This window comes from Notolepis coatsorum, assembly GCF_963971535.1.
Source record: "Notolepis coatsorum genome assembly, chromosome: 18".
NCBI lineage: Eukaryota > Metazoa > Chordata > Actinopteri > Aulopiformes > Paralepididae > Notolepis > Notolepis coatsorum.
Window position 1 is genome coordinate 83,644,462 of NC_140182.1, and position 18,889 is coordinate 83,663,350.

Below are 18,889 nucleotides of genomic sequence, written 5' to 3' on the forward strand. Positions count from 1 at the left end.
ACACAAGGGGACAACAGCAACGTTGTATTTTCGAATGATTCGTTTGCATGTCCAAGTGAAATGTCAACAGCGTTTTAACTGGCATTTTCGTGATCCAAGGGGGGGGCACGCGAGACGTTCACGTCCCAACGCCCCCGTGTGCACTAGACACGACGTCTGCGTGCCCTCACCAACGTCCGGTGAGAACCGTAAGAGAACAGGATCCGACTGTAGCTCAGGTGTTCGCAGCCTTTATTCGTTTTAACTTCTTTAATTCACATTTCTTTTTTTTTATCCACTTTTTCTCCCATTTTCTATATTTTCTCCCATCCCAATTTCGTATCATCCAATTCAACCCTCCCCTGTCACGAACGCTGTTTCTTGCCTCCCACAAGCCGGCTGCAATGTGGACTAAGTCATACATAGCACAAGTCCCCTCCGGTACTTGAGGTAACAGCAGCATCTTTTCACCTGCGCAGCTCGATCTCTCAGTGGCGAGGAGTAACGCGTGGGAGGCTCACGCTGCCCCCGACACTTCCTGATTCTACTGCGCAGGCGCACCAACCGACCTGTAGGAGTCGCTGTCCACAACGCCCGATCCCCACCCATCAGTTTCCCACCCTCTAATACTGCCAATTGTATTAGTACGGACGACCAGCCAAACTGAAAACAATGTGGAGAGCTGGATTCGAACATGCGAACCCAGCGACTCCACATTGGTGGCGAGTGCCTTGCCCACTACACCACCTAGCCGCCCTTTTAATTCACATTTCTTTAGTCTGCAATAATGCAACTGCAAGCCAATGTTCCAAGACATATTGCCTTTTATTTGTAATCGTTCGGCTATTTGAATCCACCATTTAGGGCTAAACTGTGTATTCAAATAGCCTAACAAATAAAAGGTATAATGTCTCGGAACATTGGCTTGCAGTTGCATTATTGCAAACTAAAGAAATGTGAATTCAAGAAGTTAAAACAAAGTTTAGCCTATTCAATTGTTTTAGAAGCCTATAGCCAATGTTCCGAGGAAAACTGTTCTGAAGGTCCAGATTAATTCAAAAGCACACGGCAGGCCACGGATAATAAACTATCGATTTATATGGAATTCGTTAAACGTATCCGTTGTCTTACTTATTATTAAACGTATTATTTATTTCTCCCAAATGAAGGTTCTGAAAAGTCTGTCTCCGTCACAAGGGTGTAACGATGCAACCTCACAACGATTAATTTCGATTATTCAGGCAACGATTCAATGCATCATGAAATCACTTCATTTGACCACGATTCGATTAGATACATTTTCGATCAGTTAACCTCTTCTGCCCGTGCGGTCCGTCGGCGGACTGCAAATGACATCTGGTCATAAATCAATATTTCCAGACTGTGCTATAAAACTAGAGATTCTTATTTCAAACGTATTAAAGTATAAACATCATAACCATGTCACAACAGCATTTAGAATGTATATTATCATCAATACGTTAGTTTAGGAATAGGTTAAAGTGTTATTAGATCGATTTTCCTCTTCGAAATGTCGGTATATTCCGTGAGGCGACCATTTTGTAAAACCTTGAATCATGGGAATTGTAGTTTTTTTGTGACCATTTTGTAGCGGACATCCAGAGCTCTGGATCTGCGTTGGAATTTTTCAAAACTACTTCTATGGGGTTCAAGGTTCATAGTTCTGTATGAATTATTTCAATAACTCTTATTATTCGGGATAATTCTACCACAAAAGGTAACGTTTGACAAATATTGAAACAGTTAGTTTCTCTTCCCTATTAGTCAGGTTCATTATAAAGTGATTTAAACTTTCGTTGGACTTTTTTGGGGATTAGCAAAACTATACATTTTTGGAAAGGGAATTGTATAATGAATCAGAAAATCCATGTTTACATTTGCCCAGATGTCTATAAGGCGGCCATATTGGAATTTCCAAAATGGCCACCGTAAAATGTAGGTTTTGTAATATCTCGGCTTCTAAATGAGCTAGAACATTGATTTGAACTTCTAAACCTACATTTTCAGGATCAAGGAATCCAATGGTGGTAGTTACAAAGCTTCTACATTTTACATTAACCCTTCGATGCATGAGTGGGTCGAAAATTATGTAGTCAGCTTCACTATATACTTTTGTCGGATTTTCTTGGGGATTTGCAATACTATACATTTTTGGAAAGGATATTGTATAAGGATTCAGAAAATCCATGTTTCCATTTGCCCGGGTGCATTTTCAAAATGGCCGCCAAAAATGTAGGTTTTGTAATATTTCGGCTTCTAAATGAGCTAGAACATTGATTTGAACTGCTAAACCCACATTTTCAGGGTCAATGAATCCAATGGTGCCAACAAAAACGAGGTAGAACTCACCAAAGTGCATGTTAACATTTTATTGAGGACTTAACAGATAATTGACATTAACTGATTGGCAACTGACATCAACTTCAGTATCATGACCACATAAAAGAAGTAACCTTCTTCATTAGACTATTACGTGATAGATTATGTGAATGTATACACATCTATACACCATCATCACCATCATCATCACTTTCATCCATCACGGCATAGGAATCATAGTCATTCTGGCACTGGCTACTGCACTGACACATGTCAGTACAGGCTAAGTCTTTAGCTCTGCAGGAACATCTTCCAGAAGAACAGTTCGTTTTACATCTGCATTGGACCATCTCAATGATGGCCTTCGGGGCTGGGAGGACCTCTGTGGTTGTTGGCTTCATGATCTGAATCTTTGAAGTACCCATTGTGCAGGGGGTCCAGCTGCGGATCTTGCAGAGCAATGGCTGCCTGTGCCCATACCCTGGTTTGTACATGGACCCTCAAGATATGCTGCTTCAGAGCTCCATGTGTTGGAGGGCGCTTGTCACTCTCTGCCCTGTGTTTACAGAAGAGATGCCATCGCATTCAGGGATTGTCTTGATGTTGATACCCTTGGGTGAGTAGGCTGCACATACAAAGGAAGCCAGTGTGGACAGCACTTCTGCTTCATCCAAAAGCATCTGAAAACCATTGATAATGTCTTCATCTGCTTTGAGATAGATCTGCAGCCAGGTTGCCTTGCCTATACGGGAGAACCTCCCTGTGTTGTCGGCCCCAGTGAATGCATGGAAAGCTGGCAAAGCCTTTGCTCTTTCTTTTCCTAGAGCGCGCCACAGTGGTTCAATCTGCACAACACCAGAGGCCATCGAAATCAATGTGTTCTTCAGCAAGAGATCATAGTTTGCTGTGACTAGCACTAGAACGTCTGTATCTGGTGAGAAGAACATCAACTGTGCATCAGCTAGGTTCCGGTGTGTTGCCAGCACAGCTTGGTGGATCAGCAGTGTGTCTGCTTCTTCATGGTTATTTCCTTCAAAGAGTAGGTCTTTGTTGCTCCTAGTGTGCCCAGAAGCTGACGTGATGATCAGCTTGGAGGATCCCCTGTTGTATTCTAGCATTTTGGCTGCAAGATAGTCAGTCAGATCGGCCTTTGTTTGGTCATGAGAGAGGAACCTGCTCAGTGGGATGTGTTTGATGTTGGTGTCATCTCTGACTTGGTATTGGATAGCTTTTCCTTGTCTTCGTTTATCTCTGGTTGCGCTCTTCAGAGAATCTGTCCTGTATGTGTCGAATACAAGGATTATTTCATCATAATCTTGTGTTAGTGACATCAGTCTGTCATTGAAGCAGCCACTCAGATCCTTGACTGTCACTACAGTGGCTAGTTTTGTGCTCAGCCTCTGCACAAGCACCATGCCATCCACCAGTGCTATCTTTCGAATTGGCTGATCAGTAGATGTGGGGTCTGTGAATCCTGTATCCATTGCATCCTGGTGGGTAGTACTTCGAGCTTGAGGAAGCTGAGGATCTTCATGGGGCATATCTTCTCTTGTCAATTTCTCAAGGAGATGGATTAACTTGGACTTGTCATAGCATGGCAGGATTGTTCCATCAGGAGCAAACAATGCCCTTGGTGTCAGAGTGAATTCATAGTTTCCTATGGCCTCTTTCTGGTTGATGTCTCGGTTTGACCTGGCAAGTAACATCAGCCTTGCAAACAGGTCCTTGGTCTCCTTCAAATCCACAGTATTGTCTCTGAGTTTCACTGTAATCTTCTTGTTCCCAGACAGGAACATCTTATTGTTCTATTTTTTTACAGGGGCCCAGAGGCTGACATCTCCATTGATCCGCTCTGACACATAGTCTTCATACAACTTCTGGCCAGTGACATCAGCATTCAAGATATGTGGTACATACTCATCTGGGATGTAGGCGTGCGTGATTACATTGTGCAGCCTGTCACCTTCAGTAGTAAAGGGGTTTCCATGACTGAGTATGGCTGCCTTGATCTTATCGATTGTACCATGTGCCCTCTTGACTGCACTTGGCCCAAGTGCATGGTGCTGCGTGGTTCTGTCAGCTTCCATGTCAAATTGACTCTTGAACTCTTTCGACAGATGTGAAAGTTCTGGTGTGACCAAGAAAAATCTCTGCCTGGCATTGGCATTGTTAGAGATGCCAATAATCCCAGAGCGAATCTTCATCAGCTTGTTCAGATGTTCGCATGCGTGGTCTGCCCCAACAGACACAAAGGGAATGACACTCTTGGTGACTGATATATTACCTGCCCGCAGTTCCTCCCAGGTCTGAGGGTGATTGAGCCTCAAGTCATGCATGTCTGCAATGTATCTTGGCCAGAGTCTTTTGTACTTGATGCGATCCATTGCAAAGAACAGCTTGCTCAGTGCTTCTCCAGCCTGCAGATGGAGTTCAAGGTCAGCATTCCGAGTTGCTGCTACGAAGAACAGGATTGTTTCCACCCGATGTAGGTAGCTCATCATGGCCTTGAACATTGCATGCCTGGATTTTTGTTCCTCCCATTCTTGGAATGCTGTGATGAATTCAGCAGTGGTCAAGGCTTCCATGAGGGTGCTGTTGACTTGCTTCACAGATTCAGCCTTGATGTCTATACCTACCGAGCAGGCAGCTTCTACTCCCTCTGTTGTCTTCAGGCACACACGTTTCAGTTGTGGGTTGTCCTTGAAGAATTCCTCTAGAGCCATTTCATAGAGTGCTACATATGAGTAGATGTGGGCATGGAGAGCTCGCTTGTAGTGTGTGCATTTCAGGATTTGCCTTGTTGTGGCAGGACCATACACATCTGCTTCCATCCAGGCATCATCTATACCCGAATTCTCCATGGAGGCACCAAGAGCTCTGAGGGCAGCCATGACGACATGCAGCTCACCCAGTCTGGGAACAACCATCTGTTTCAGGTCAGGTCTGGCATCTAGGAGCTGCACCACCTTCTCATAGAGGGCCATGTCAAAGGTACATGTATCAAATGCTGGGTAGAATAATGTTGAGGGATGACACTTCACATATAGTAGGCTATGTGTGGTCCACAACAAATATTAGGAGAATATCTGAAGAACAAGGCCATTGCTATAGGGTGTGGCCTTGCACCTTTGAGGGTGGGGCTCGCATCAGATTATAATTGTATTGGCCTTTTGTATTGGCCTTTTGCTGAATTTATAGATATTTTACATGTATATATGATAATGATTTATTATAGACTATTTGATGAAAGATAATAAAATCTATTTGTTTTTGTATACTTAAAAAGAAATCATGCATTTAGCATTTCTCCCAGTAATTTTCGACCCACTCATGCATCGAAGGGTTAATGTAAAATGTAGAAGCTTTGTAACTACCACCATTGGATTCCTTGACCCTTAAAATGTAGGTTTAGAAGTTCAAATCAATGTTCTAGCTCATTTAGAAGCCGAGATATTACAAAACCTACATTTTATGGTGGCCATTTTGGAAATTCCAATATGGCCGCCTTATAGACATCTGGGCAAATGTAAACATGGATTTTCTGATTCCTTATACAATTCCCTTTCCAAAAATGTATAGTATTGCAAATCCCCAAGAAAATCCGACGAAAGTATATAGTGAACCTGACTATATTGTTAGCATGCAGCAACAATTAGATCTGAAATTAGTTTCAAAACGGTTGCACTGTGGTGAAAATTAAAAAGTACAGTAGATTTCATTATGTTCTTATGCACGCCTTGGTGATACTAAATCCAAATTGAACTTGGGCATTTGAAAGATAATATATGTATATATATAAGAGAGTTGCGCGTAATGTAGGATAGACCGGAGAAATAAATAATGGCCGCTTGTCATTAACTAATAGATGGACAATGCGCCACAACTTGTGTTGTTTTTATACTCGGGTAACAAAATAAGTTGTGGATGTTGACAGAGTTGAATGTCCAGGCTGCAACTGATGTAGTTTGTAAGGTTTATTGTCCAAAGAAAATGGTTGAGAACAGAACAGTTTGCGTCTTCCGTGAAAAAACTCTCAGCAGGTGCATAACATTACTTGTCCAATCTGTGGTAGTGAACATATTGAAGCGATCCGTCGTGCAGTACTGTCAGGAAGAATGAGGAGAGGTTGTATTCGTATATGGTGGTTTAATTCCAGCTCAATATGGGTTTTACTTTTACAGGTTAATACTTTCCCTTGTAAATGTAATGCACAACACAGCTACCTGCTAATATGCTCGCTTCACAACAACCTAACGTCTGGTCCGTCCTCCCATATCTGACAGTAAATAATTTTTTTTATGTTGTGGGACTTGTACAGCACTTTGTCAGTGCTGTAAAATGTAAACCTTTTTAAATCTTAGACAAACGAAACACTTTGCTTTCATGAAATATTGTAAGCCATCATTTGAGGCTTTATAAAAGCAGCACAATGAACACAAATCTGTCAGTGCAGAGTCCGACCTCATCTTAAATAACAAACAGCATTGCTTGTTGTAGTTAACAGAGGCAGAGTTGATTTTGCAAAAAAAATTAAATTTAATATATTCGAATTTTATTTCCCATTCGAATCCCATGCCCATCGAACGAAGCTTCGAAGTATTTAAGACAGCCCTATACATTTGTACGTTTTCTGATGCGATGGGAACACCACTTGGCAGGCCAAAAACATTGGATTGGTAATTGATAACTTATTGAAGGCATGAAAATAACCAGCTGACAATGTCAGAGCTCCGCTGACCATGGGCATCTTTTACCTGCTACACCAAACACGCTCCGTAGACCACTTGCATACAAATAGAAGGGCTTGCAGCAAACTGGGTCAGTGGTGGAGAACCTCTGATTATACAGGGCAGGGAATCGCTGTAGCACTGTGTGTGTGTCCCCCCCCCCCCATGTACAGTTTTGCTTGTTTATACAGTGTTTCTTCCCCCCCCCCCCCCCAACCACCTCTAATGTAAATGACCCAGTATGGTTGTCAATATCCCAATGTACCCAACCCCCCCCACCCAACCTCCTCCAATGTACAGTTTCTACGTCAAATGTATATACTCCCTTTTCTTGACTCTTTTTGCATCACAAACAGTACTGTATTTGCAAATCTGGTATGTCATAAATAGGGATGCCCCGATCACGTTTTTTGCCACCGATACCGATCACCGATCGCCGTGAGCCATATCGGCCGATACCGATCCGATACAGATCGTTTTTGATTTAAAAAAAAATTTAAAATTATTTTATATAATTTTTATTTTCTTTTATATAAAATATATATATTATATAATTAGACTTGTACTTGTATTATCTGCGAGACATCGCCACCACGCAACAAGCTCCACTGTCTGTGTGTACTCGAGTAGCCTCCAGCTACGGCCAGGATTCTCCGGAGCTGCAGCTGGACCCTATACTCGAGTAGCCTCGAGCTACGGCCAGGATTCTCCTGCGTTGCAGCTGGACCCTATTGGTATAACGTTACTGTGGTCATATCACATTCAACATGCCCTCAGCTCGAATACGCGTCGAATCAGTGTTATAAGACATTGATATCAGGAGCTATCTGTAGCTACTGCTAGCCGGATATATAACGTTAATATTTAGTATATTTTAGTTCAATGGGACATTTCGTTTTGAACAGTGAACTAACTTGCGCTAACGTGAGCTAACAGAGCTATCATACACGTCTCTACTAGACTAATGCTGGAGCATTTGTTGATATCATGAGCTATCAGTAGCTAGCCGGCTAGATATCGTTCGGTTAGACAATGCCTCATTATGTATTAAATTAAAAGTGAATAGTTGACTGGGTCATTTTGTAACGGTAGCTAACATTAGCTCATGGAGGTCCCGTCCCAATAGACTAGACTAGACCCGTGTTTACATGCGTGCGGGAGGGGCTGGACTCGAGCAGACGCGCAGCACTGTGTGCAGCTCCCGGTGTGATCGGTTTTGACGATCGGCGAAAATAAAGCATTATCACCGATCGCATATTTATACTGATTATCGGCCGATAACGATCGGTGGCCGATAGATCGGGGCATCCCTAGTCATAAATGTATAGATGTAGCAATACTGTCTATCTGTATGTCATGTATGTCATATATGTCCTGATGAATTGAAAATGGGGGACCCTGATGTAAACAAGACGAAAGTCTTTCTCTGGTCTGCATCCCCTTAACAATTGTGTGTATTGAGCTGTACTGTATTGTACCCATTCTGCAATCTGTTAATAAAGTTTTCAATCAATCACTCCATGAGCGCCTGTGACACCATGTTTTTTTTTTTCTTGTAGAGGAGTAGCCCCATAAGCGACGGCAGCCAAGGTGCAATGCACTGCAGATCTTAAGGCAACGGGAGTCTGCACTGAAAATGCAGGGCAATGCACTCACAATGTTAGCCAAGTCCAACGATACTAGTGGTGAAACCTAGACTTACTTACTTCTCAGAGCTAACAATAATGTGCTCTCCATGGTCCACCAGGAAGCACTTGGCCTGACTGCCATCCGTTTGTTGGAAGACAGACTCCACAGTGGCCCTGCACCAGTTTTTCAGGGTAGACCAGTACACCACACAGACCTGTGGGGGCAAGACAAAGAAATGGTCACACCTGGGTAGGGCTGGGCGATATAACGATAAATATCGCGATATATTTTAATAATCGATATCGAATATCGAAATTTAATAAATTTTTTTTTTTTTTTTTGTGACCTACAACAGGGCAGTTTTAAAACCAGAGACAGTGGACAGACTTGTCTTTCTTGCCTGCAACTTAAAGTAATGGCTTTGCTTGTCCAAATGACAATACTGACCAAATTGAGATTTATTTTTCTCTTGTCCATTTATTTTGTTTGCTTTCTAATTTAAAATACAGTTTGAAACCGTCTGTACACAGTAGGCTATGTGTGCTAGCAGAACTCTAGACTCCAGTCACGAGTCACGGTGCACATGTGCGGTGGTTTGTCCACCAAAAAAGCGCCAAAAGATCGAAAATAAACTAGCAGAGCCAGAACTGTTCAACTCCCCTGGAGCCACAGCCAGCAGAGAAGCCGGTTTACTTTCGCTTTTAAACCAGCTGCAGCCTGAGAACTGGAGTGTGAGGGGATGTACAGTAACACTAAAGATGGCGGCAATGACAAAGAATTGCTGCAAAATAAACATACATATGTTGTTAAAAAAAAAAAAAAAAAAAAAAGTAATACTTATAACAATTCGATAATTATCGATAGAGAAATATGATATTATCATATCGTTATCGTGATATGATTTTTTTCCATATCGCCCAGCCCTACACCTGGGCCCTCATTTATCAACAATGCTTAGAAAGTGTTCTATTTTCGTTCTGAAGCACAGAATTTAGAATGTCTCTACGCACAGAAAAATCTGGATTTATCAACCGTGCGTGCACAGGTCGTACGCACACTCTGTGTTGATAAATACCATTTGTTCTTACCGTCAATGCTCGTGCATGATTATCCATATATGGTCATGAAACACCCCCATGGACTGTAGAATAATGGACTAAGCGGACTTGAAACTTCACTGAGAGCGAGTCCTCCGTGATCAATCTCGCTGTCAGTGAAGTTTCAACTGAGGTCATCTATTCTAACCAACACATTGAAGCTAGAAAGCATTTCGTTGTGACCAATCTTATTTAGAAACATGACAAGAATATTATTATTATTATTTATTTTTTTCTCTCTGATTTTCTCCCCGTCCCAATTAGTCATTGTGCCAATCCCCACCCCTCCCCTACCTGGCGCTGTATGCATGTTCTCCTACGAGTCGGTACAAGGGCGTCCCGGGTTGATCGCACGCTTCCTCCAAGGCGTGCGCCGACAGCCAGTGACGTCTTTTCACTTGGCAGCAAGGGCTTTCATTGGTGAAGTGTAACGCGTGGGAGGTAGGGGTGGACGGTATGGTCTAAAATGTATATCACGGTATAATTTGAAGCATAGACGGTAACGGTATATATCACGGTATCAGTGTTTCCGTTAGAATAATTTTTGCCCGATAGGCAGGCTATATAAAGAATGACATCCTCAAGGCATGTAGATTTATAATATTTTAACTTAAAACTAGGCTACTTTTGCGTATAAAGTCATTATATTCCAAATAAAATAAGTCCAGAGTCCGTGCTGCTCCCATTGCAAACAGCCGGGCTGGATGCTGGATTTTGCTAGAAGCATATGTAGCTGCAGAGCCGCAGAGCCAGCGGCGCTTTCAGGTCTGGTCACAGCTTTCAGCCGTTGGGTGGGGGGGCGCTGTTGAGCGGACCTGACCTGAAAGCGCCGCTGGCTCTGCGGCTCTGCAGCTGCATGCTATTCACAAATCCACTGATGCAGCCGTCCTCCCGGCTCCCGCTGCAGCCGTCGTTATCATAACACTACACGCATATCATAATGTTTACAGCAAACTGTAGTTGATCACCAGGTATGTTTTATTAACGTAGAATAATTCATATAAGAAAAACGATAGGGACATCTCTTACCTTTCTCCACTGGTTAAAAATGCCAGGAACTGAAATTGAAACTTGCTGTGCGCCGCGGTGATGTGTTTATTATGAAATGACAATTGCGTGTTGACACGCCCACTGCGCGAAGCCTCCTAAATAACTTTTTCCAGTTTGCACATATCTATTATCTATGACTAATTCTATCTATTTTTAGGGGCAAATGCGATTGAAATAGTCGCGCTGTGGTTACATGACGTCATTGCTATTTTAGAGCTGCGCTACCGGTTACACGGTATAGTCAAAATCCATACCGTAGAGCAAATTAATACCGTTTATACCGTATACCGTTTATACCGTCCACCCCTAGTGGGAGGGCACGCTATCTCCACCAAGTCCTGCCCCGCTTAGCAAGCGCCGAGACCTGACCTGTAGGCGTCGCTGTCCACAACGCCAGATTCACACCCGCCAGCTTTCCCACCCTCTAATACTGCCAATTGTATTAGTGTGAACGGCCAGCCAACCTGGTGACAACGCCGGGAGCTGGATTCGAACACGTGAATCCAGCATCTCCGGCGTTGGTGACGAACGCAATCTCCGCTACGCCACCTGACCACCCTTTAGCGTTTTATTTGAAACAATATTTAATCGTATGATTATAGATATTTTTAGAGAATAAATAAATCCAATGAAGGTGTCAAGTTCACAGACAACTCCGCTGAGGAGGAGGGAGCGTGTAGACTATCTTCGGTGCACCGGGAGCCAAGGATGTTGACTGACCCAGTCCTGCTACAGAACCAGCACATTGACAGAAATAAATGACAAGCTGACCCGACATTAACACTTTTGAGTGCCACGGACAAGATATCTCGTTATTTCAATCAAACCGTTGAATGCCAGGAACGAGATATGCCGTTTTTTTTATAGTTATTTCTTTTATTAGCGATTTCCATTCATATTTCATCAATCTAGCCTCGCGTTAGTGCTGCAAACTCTGAGCTCCATTGGGAAAATACCGCCCCCTATCGTCTCCCGGATGGTACTGCACCCCTTTGGAATGGATTGAATGAACCGCATGGGAAAAAAACAGTCCGGAATCCACATTTTACTTCTCTGGCAAGTAACCGGAGCCGATTGCAGTCTTTGTGGTCCCGCAGAACAGCGTGAGAGCCGTTTTCACCTATATATCAACGTGTCCCATGTGTGTGTGGCTATGTGTGTGTGTGCGCGATCAGGAAATGAGAATCGATTTTTCAGCCCGCTTCTATAGCGTGCATAAATACACATATACTATCGATAATCTAGCGTTTATTTGAAAACTATTCATAAATAGGCCGAAAAATTACAACGTGTTTTGTGTATTACAGTAAAGGGCGTTTATCACAGAATCGTCTGAAAGTTTCAAGAAACAAGCGTTTTTCAAAATGGTATAAAACGGAAATGAACAGATTAAAAAACAATCCGTTTGGACAATGTTGACTGCAAACAAATCATTGATAAGCGACGGCCACATTATACACATAGCCATAATTTAAGATGTAGTTTATGCGTTCGCAAATATGAGAGCTCCATCATTGAAGTGGGTGGCGGCATTCAATGGGGTAAATAGGAAAATACGGCCGGCACCAGGGTTTCCGTTAGAAAAAAATTGTTGCCGGCCTCAGTGTCCGGTAGATTTCAATCTACCGGTCAAATGAGAGAAATTCCGGTCAGAGTTTATTGAGCTTAAAAACAATTGATAGGCAAAAGAATGACAACAAAACAAAAGAATGACATCATCAAGGCATGTAGATTTATAATATTTTTACTTAAAACAAGGCTACTTTTGCGTATAAAGTCATTATATTCCAAATAAAATAAGTCCCGAGACTCGTGCTGCTGCCGACTTTAAATCAAATAGGTTGTCTGTGGGCAGTCGCCCGACATTAATAAACAACAGTCTGTTATAATCACATTTTTATGAGCTAACGAATTCCGTTATATTGGACATTTGTATTAATTATATCAAGCGAAGAACTGAGAAATTTGGCAGAGAGAGACGGCAACATTATCGTGGGTTTGCGTGACGACTCTCTCTCTCTCCACCTCCCAATGACTTATTTGCGAGAGTATGTCGATGCAGAGCAGCAGATTCAGCTGTTATTGGCTCTTTTCTGGGGACCGCACAGCAGCGCCCCCCACCCAACATTGAATTGATAATGGCTGAATTGGAGTACTGCTGGAGTACTGCATTGTGCTGCTGCTGCTCCGGCTCTGCAGCTTCACAAAAGTTCGCACACCCAGCACTCGCTGACAACGTCGTTGTCATTATTAGAAGCAACGATGAAACAAATGTAATGATTGTTTCGTTCATCGCATAGGCTATTTAATTTTAGCCTATTTTAATACAATTCAAATAATCAAATTGTGCTTAGACTCAGGGAATTATTTTCACCGGACATTAAGACGATTAAATATGTCGGACTTCAACAGATTTTGCCGGTCAAATACCGGTAATTACCGGCTAACGGAAACGCTGGCCGGCACGGAAAGTGTAAAGCTAATGACTGAAATTAAATCAATTTCAGCACGCCGACTCTGCGCTCTACAATGCCTATTGTGCGCTCGTGAGCCTGTGGTTTTGGTCAGTCATTATGGCTTCAGTGGATAACCCTGATCTGCATTTAAGTGATGTTTTAATTATAGATACCCCAGGGCTGTACACTGCGACGAGATTATCACAAATTGCCCCTTAATTTGGCCCGTGCGAGTGGAAAATAATATTTGGGGGCAACCTTGCGAGTAGTGATTTCAACCCTTCATTCGCATTTTCACTCCTAAATTATTCCATACAAATTGTATAAATGTTTTTTTAAAACATTAGCCTACAACCAGGGCTGTACAGTGCGACATAATGTTGTGGTGCTATGAAAGAATCTGTCTGCAATGAATGAACTTACTGCGATAGCCTGAGTGAAAAAAATATTTGCGTGTGGAGTGAATCTAGGGCTGGGCGATAAAACGATAACGATAACTATCGCGATAAATTATTTCCTCGAAATAAACATGAAACGTGGTCGCAAAGTTTCGATATATCGATTTTCCAAGCTTGGCTCCGTTCAGCCTCGGCTCAGCACACTCACTAACAACAACCAACCTTGCGTGATGACGTGCTACGCACAACAGCTAACAACCAATCAGTGAAGGAGATGGCCGAGATCGACGGAGACCCGGAAGGAGACCCAGAGCGGTAGGACTCACTCAACAACAAGGCTTGCTAGGCTAATTAGCTTGCACGGCGTTGTTTTATATATTTACGTGCCGAGTATGTGTGTGTGGTGAATTCTGAGGCCACGTTTATAGTAGTGGGGGTATACAGTGGAAGTCGTTTCAATATATTGTGGCGGAAGAGAGTATTTTAGTGTGATATTTAGCACATTGTCATGGAATACACCACGTAGAAGCAACAGGCTGGCTAGGTTAACTAGCTTGCACGGCACTGTTTTATATATTTACGTGCCGAGTATGTGTGTGTTTTGAATTCTGAGGCCACGTTTATAGTAGTGTGGGAGTGGACGTCGTTTCAATATATTGTGGCGGAAGAGAGTATTTTAGTGTCATATTTATTGTCATGAGATACTCCGCTTGTCGGCTAACTGCTAACGTGCGAGGACTGATGACGACATCAACTCGACTTGAGACATTCGCAGCAGCATATTAGAAGTTAATTAAACTTGACAGACATTATATCGACGATAATTATCGATATCGAATTATATGAAAATAATTTTATAATTTTATCGCGATAACGTTTTTGGTCATATCGCCCAGCCCTAAGTGAATCTGGGTCACGCTATATACTTGGTAGTTGTTGTCTATCGTGCGATTAAATACCATGTCCCTGTCTGCGTAGAGTCCATACATCCAATACCAAATCCCATAATTCCTAGCGAACAGTCGAAACGAAACTGAATGTGGCATCTTCCTTTCAATAATAATATGGGCTATTGCATCGCCAAAGAAGAACTTCATTTCAATAAGTTTAAGCCGCAAATTTTGCTCTGCAAGAAGAACGGAGCGGATATCAGTCCATCTTATGACAACCACGTCCGATGTGGAAAGATGATAAGAGACCATAGCCGATTAAATTAAGTCTGATCCGGCAGTAATGATTACAATGACGGGGACACAGACACTTCTAACATTCAGCCATGCATTAGGTGAGTAGCCCACTATTAGGACGTTTTTCAATACTTAAATACTGTCTACTTAAATTTCCCTCCGGGGATCAATAAAGTATCAACCTGTATCTATCCATCTAATGAGACAATATGCAAATAAGATAATACTAATAATTGTCACGGTTCCCCGTATATGAAATGAAAGTGGCTTGCAACTTACTGCTGGTAAAATCACTGTTTATTTCTCGTTTTGCATAGTATTTACATTCCACTTCTATAAACAATCAAAGTCCTACCGTAAGAGCCTCATACGGGTCAATTAAACCTTTTTGATTAGTCTTTCTTTCGAGCTAAGTTGAACTGAACATTTCACTGTCAAAAGCGCAACGTAAACAAGGTTGCGTCGCAACACGGTTTTCAAAATAAAGGTCACATATACAAATACCTCTCAATTCTTATAAAAAAAAGTCCCGGATATACATAAACATTAATTGGCATAGATCTCTAAAAACGGCCCAACACATTGATCACTTTAGGCACACCCTGAAACCAGTAACATCACAAATATGGGGTTATTTACAATAATAATAATTCATTTGATTTCTAAAGCACTTTTCATTGTGAAACAAAAAGGTATGCAGTTTCTTGTAAGCGCGCGCACATACAGTTTGTTGTTTTTGTTCTATTAGTGATTTACACACTCAGTTGGTTCATTATAAAAGATACAAACCTGAAAACAAACGCACTTAAATGTTAAATAAAAGGACCACAGTAATGAGGCAGGAGGAACATATTTTTTTAACACTTTGAGAGCCCACCACGTGAACACGTGTTATCAGCCCGCCCCCTGAATGCCCACCACGACAATTAGCGTGTGATTTTTTTTATTAGTGATCTGAATTCATATTTTATCAACCGAGTCTCCCGTTGGTAAACCAGCCCCATCAGGAGCTCAGATGTGAAAAAACCGCCCCCTATCGTCTCCCAGATGGTAATGCACCCTTTTGGAATGGACTCATTGAAAATGGATGAGAAAAGAAAAATCCGGAATCCACATTTTACTTCTCAGGCATGTACCCCGAGCCGATCGGATTCATTGTAGACCATCAGAACAGCGTGGAATATGTGTTTACAGTATGTAGCGTTGGATCAATAAAAGCGATCGATTTTTGGAATGGCGATCAGGAATTGGAATGATCTTTTTGGATAACATCTGATCTCAGGTAAGGAATCTATTTTACCAGTCTTAGGATAATCAGACCTGTTTTCACGGAGATATAAGCTTTTCCCCTATGTGTGTGTGTGGCTGTGTGGCTGTGCGAGCGATCAGGAACTAAGAGAATCTATTTTCAGCTCGCGGCCCCAGCGTGCATACGTACACATATACTATCGATAATCTAGCTTTTATTTGAAAACTATTCATAAATAGGCCAAAAAATTACAACGTTCTAGTAGGGCTGGGCGATATGACAAAAAACTTTATTGCGATAAAATTATAAAATTATTTTCATATAATTCGATATCGACAATTATCGTCGATATAATGTCTGTCAAGTTTAATTAACTTCTTATGCTGCTGCTAATGTCTCGAGTCGAGTTGATGTCGTCATCAGTCCGCGGACGTTAGCCGACAAGCGGAATATCTCATGACAATGTAATAAATATGACACACTCTCTTCCGCCACAATATATTGAAACAACGTCCACTGTATAGCCCACACTACTATAAACGTGGCCTCAGAATTTACGCCACACACATACTCTGCACGTAAATATATAAAACATCGCCATGCAAGCTAATTAGCCTAGCAAGCCTTGTTGTTGAGTGAGTCCTACCCCTGGGTCTCCTTCCGGGTCTCCTTCGCTCTCGGCCATCTCCTTCACCGATTGGTTGTTAGTGCGTGCTCATATCCAAGCTTGGAAAATCGATATATCGAAACTTTGCGACCACGTTTCATGTTTATTTCGAGGAAATAATTTATCGCGATAGTTATCGTTAGTTTTATCGCCCAGCCCTACGTTCTAGAATATTCCAGTACAGGGCGTTTTATTTTCCTTGAAAACGAGGGCTTTTCAAAATGCTATAAAACGGAAATGAACCGATAAAAAAACAATCCGCTTCGACAATGTTGACTGGAAAATGAGTCATTGATAAGCGACGGGCAGATTAGACACATAATTTAAAACATAGATTCGGCGTTATTAACGCTAACATTGAAGTGGATGCTGGGCATTCAAGCACTAAATCGTGCGCCCCCTGCTGGCACTGAAAGTGTTAATAATGGTAAAATTGTTATTTAAAAATGTGCCCCTAAAAAATATTCTAAATGTCTCATTTAGGGGCAAGTGTGCCCCTAGTGAAAAAGCTTAGCGTACAGCCCTGTACTAGTGGTCTGCAAGGGCCTTGAAATAAAGCCAGAGCCCTGCCCGAGCCCGTGAACTTCAGGCCCTGCCCGAAAATAAGCCCGACTGTGAATAATATTTTAAGCCCTAGCCCGCGTGAAAACCAGAAAAAAATTATTATTATTAAAATATAATTTTTTTTTGTATTTGTTTTAAATATTCGAAACACGGTTTTATATGAACGTAATAAATAAACAAAAATGAAAATGTCCAATAGGTCTAACTAAATAACACATATGCTGAAAACTAAGAAGCATTTACATAGCCTGTTTCGCTCTTATTAGAATGCCGTCTCTCCCAGTGCTCGCTTATAGACTGACTCACACATCAGCCTCGTAAAACGTATTGAAGGCTATAGTCAGAATCTTCTTTGACACACACACACACACACGACTATACAAACAAACAGAAAACAGAAATCAGATTTCGAGCAGAGCAACATAAAGAAAAGCACAACAAAACAGGTAGTGACCCAGCAAATAATAAACATCACTCACCACGACGTCAGCAACGCGTTGAACAACGTTAACAAAACTTCGCCAACCGGCTACATACATCCCAAGAACAAATTAAAACGTTCGCCAACTGGCTATATTCCAACACAACCAATCGAGTTGAACTTGTCCCCTGAGTTCTCCCTGCACGCTGCGGTAATTACATCTAAATGTTTCTCTGGCGCAAAAGAAAAAACGAATCTTAAGGAAAACGAAGGTTATCCTATAACCCTAGTTCTGTATCACACTAGCTCACGCTCAGCGTTTCATGCATATATCTCGCTTCAGCATATATACACTGAATAATTTCACAAATGTACCTTTAAATGCCAGCATTCATCTGGCCACACCCCCATCCGCTTACCTATATAAGCAGGGATGGTGCCACACACTCATCTCCTTCTCAAATTTCATCACAAGCAACGTGTTGCTCATATGCCCACTTGACGTGGAGAAAAATATTGACTGGAAAAGCAATGTTTACAAGGAAAGGAAGAACAAGGAGATACGTTGACATCATATCTTTATTTTCTCTCTCACTATTTGAGAAAATACGGCGATGTCTTCGTCACTGGAGTGTCTGGAAGATGGTGATCATTCTAAAACCCTCCACCGGTTTTCGTATTGGGAGCACGCCGCTGCATGCTTCTCAACTGCAGTTCCTTGCTGTGTTGGTTGGGGTGAAACCTTTCAGGCCACAGCTAAACTGTAGGACGCGCCGCTGTTGTGAGAAGCGGTGGGTTTCAGGTTGGGTGAGTACTGTTGCTGGCAGGCTTCACTTGTCTGTTAGTGCTATGGGGGCTAATTGACAATGTTTATGAAAACCGGCCCCAGGCTAGGGTCCTTTGTTCAGCCTCCTAGGCGACAGAAGACCTTGGTCTGAAGACCATTATAGTTTTAACTAGTGGGCCGCGACCATTAACACTGGTGATCCCTGTGTTTTCTGGACGAGTGGGTATCTCTGTCACCGTGTAGCCCCTTCTTTCATATCCAAATGAGAGTATTCCTTCACGAGGAGATATGTGCATAGATGTTCGATAGCGGAAGATCTATGTTCAAGTCAGCTACAC

The 18,889-nt window shown here is 42.2% G+C and overlaps 1 protein-coding gene across 1 annotated transcript in view; it reads right to left on the reverse strand.

Annotated features, from left to right (window-relative positions):
* tdrd12 (tudor domain containing 12) overlaps nt 1-18,889 on the reverse strand; it is a gene marked incomplete at both ends in the record, with an annotated part of 274,420 nt that overhangs the window by 210,893 nt on the left and 44,638 nt on the right. The window contains 3 exons of the mRNA XM_084335256.1: nt 2,741-2,875; nt 4,237-5,370; nt 8,753-8,889. Coding sequence (XP_084191382.1) covers nt 2,741-2,875; nt 4,237-5,370; nt 8,753-8,889 — 1,406 coding nt within the window. The remainder of the gene's footprint in view (nt 1-2,740; nt 2,876-4,236; nt 5,371-8,752; nt 8,890-18,889) is intronic.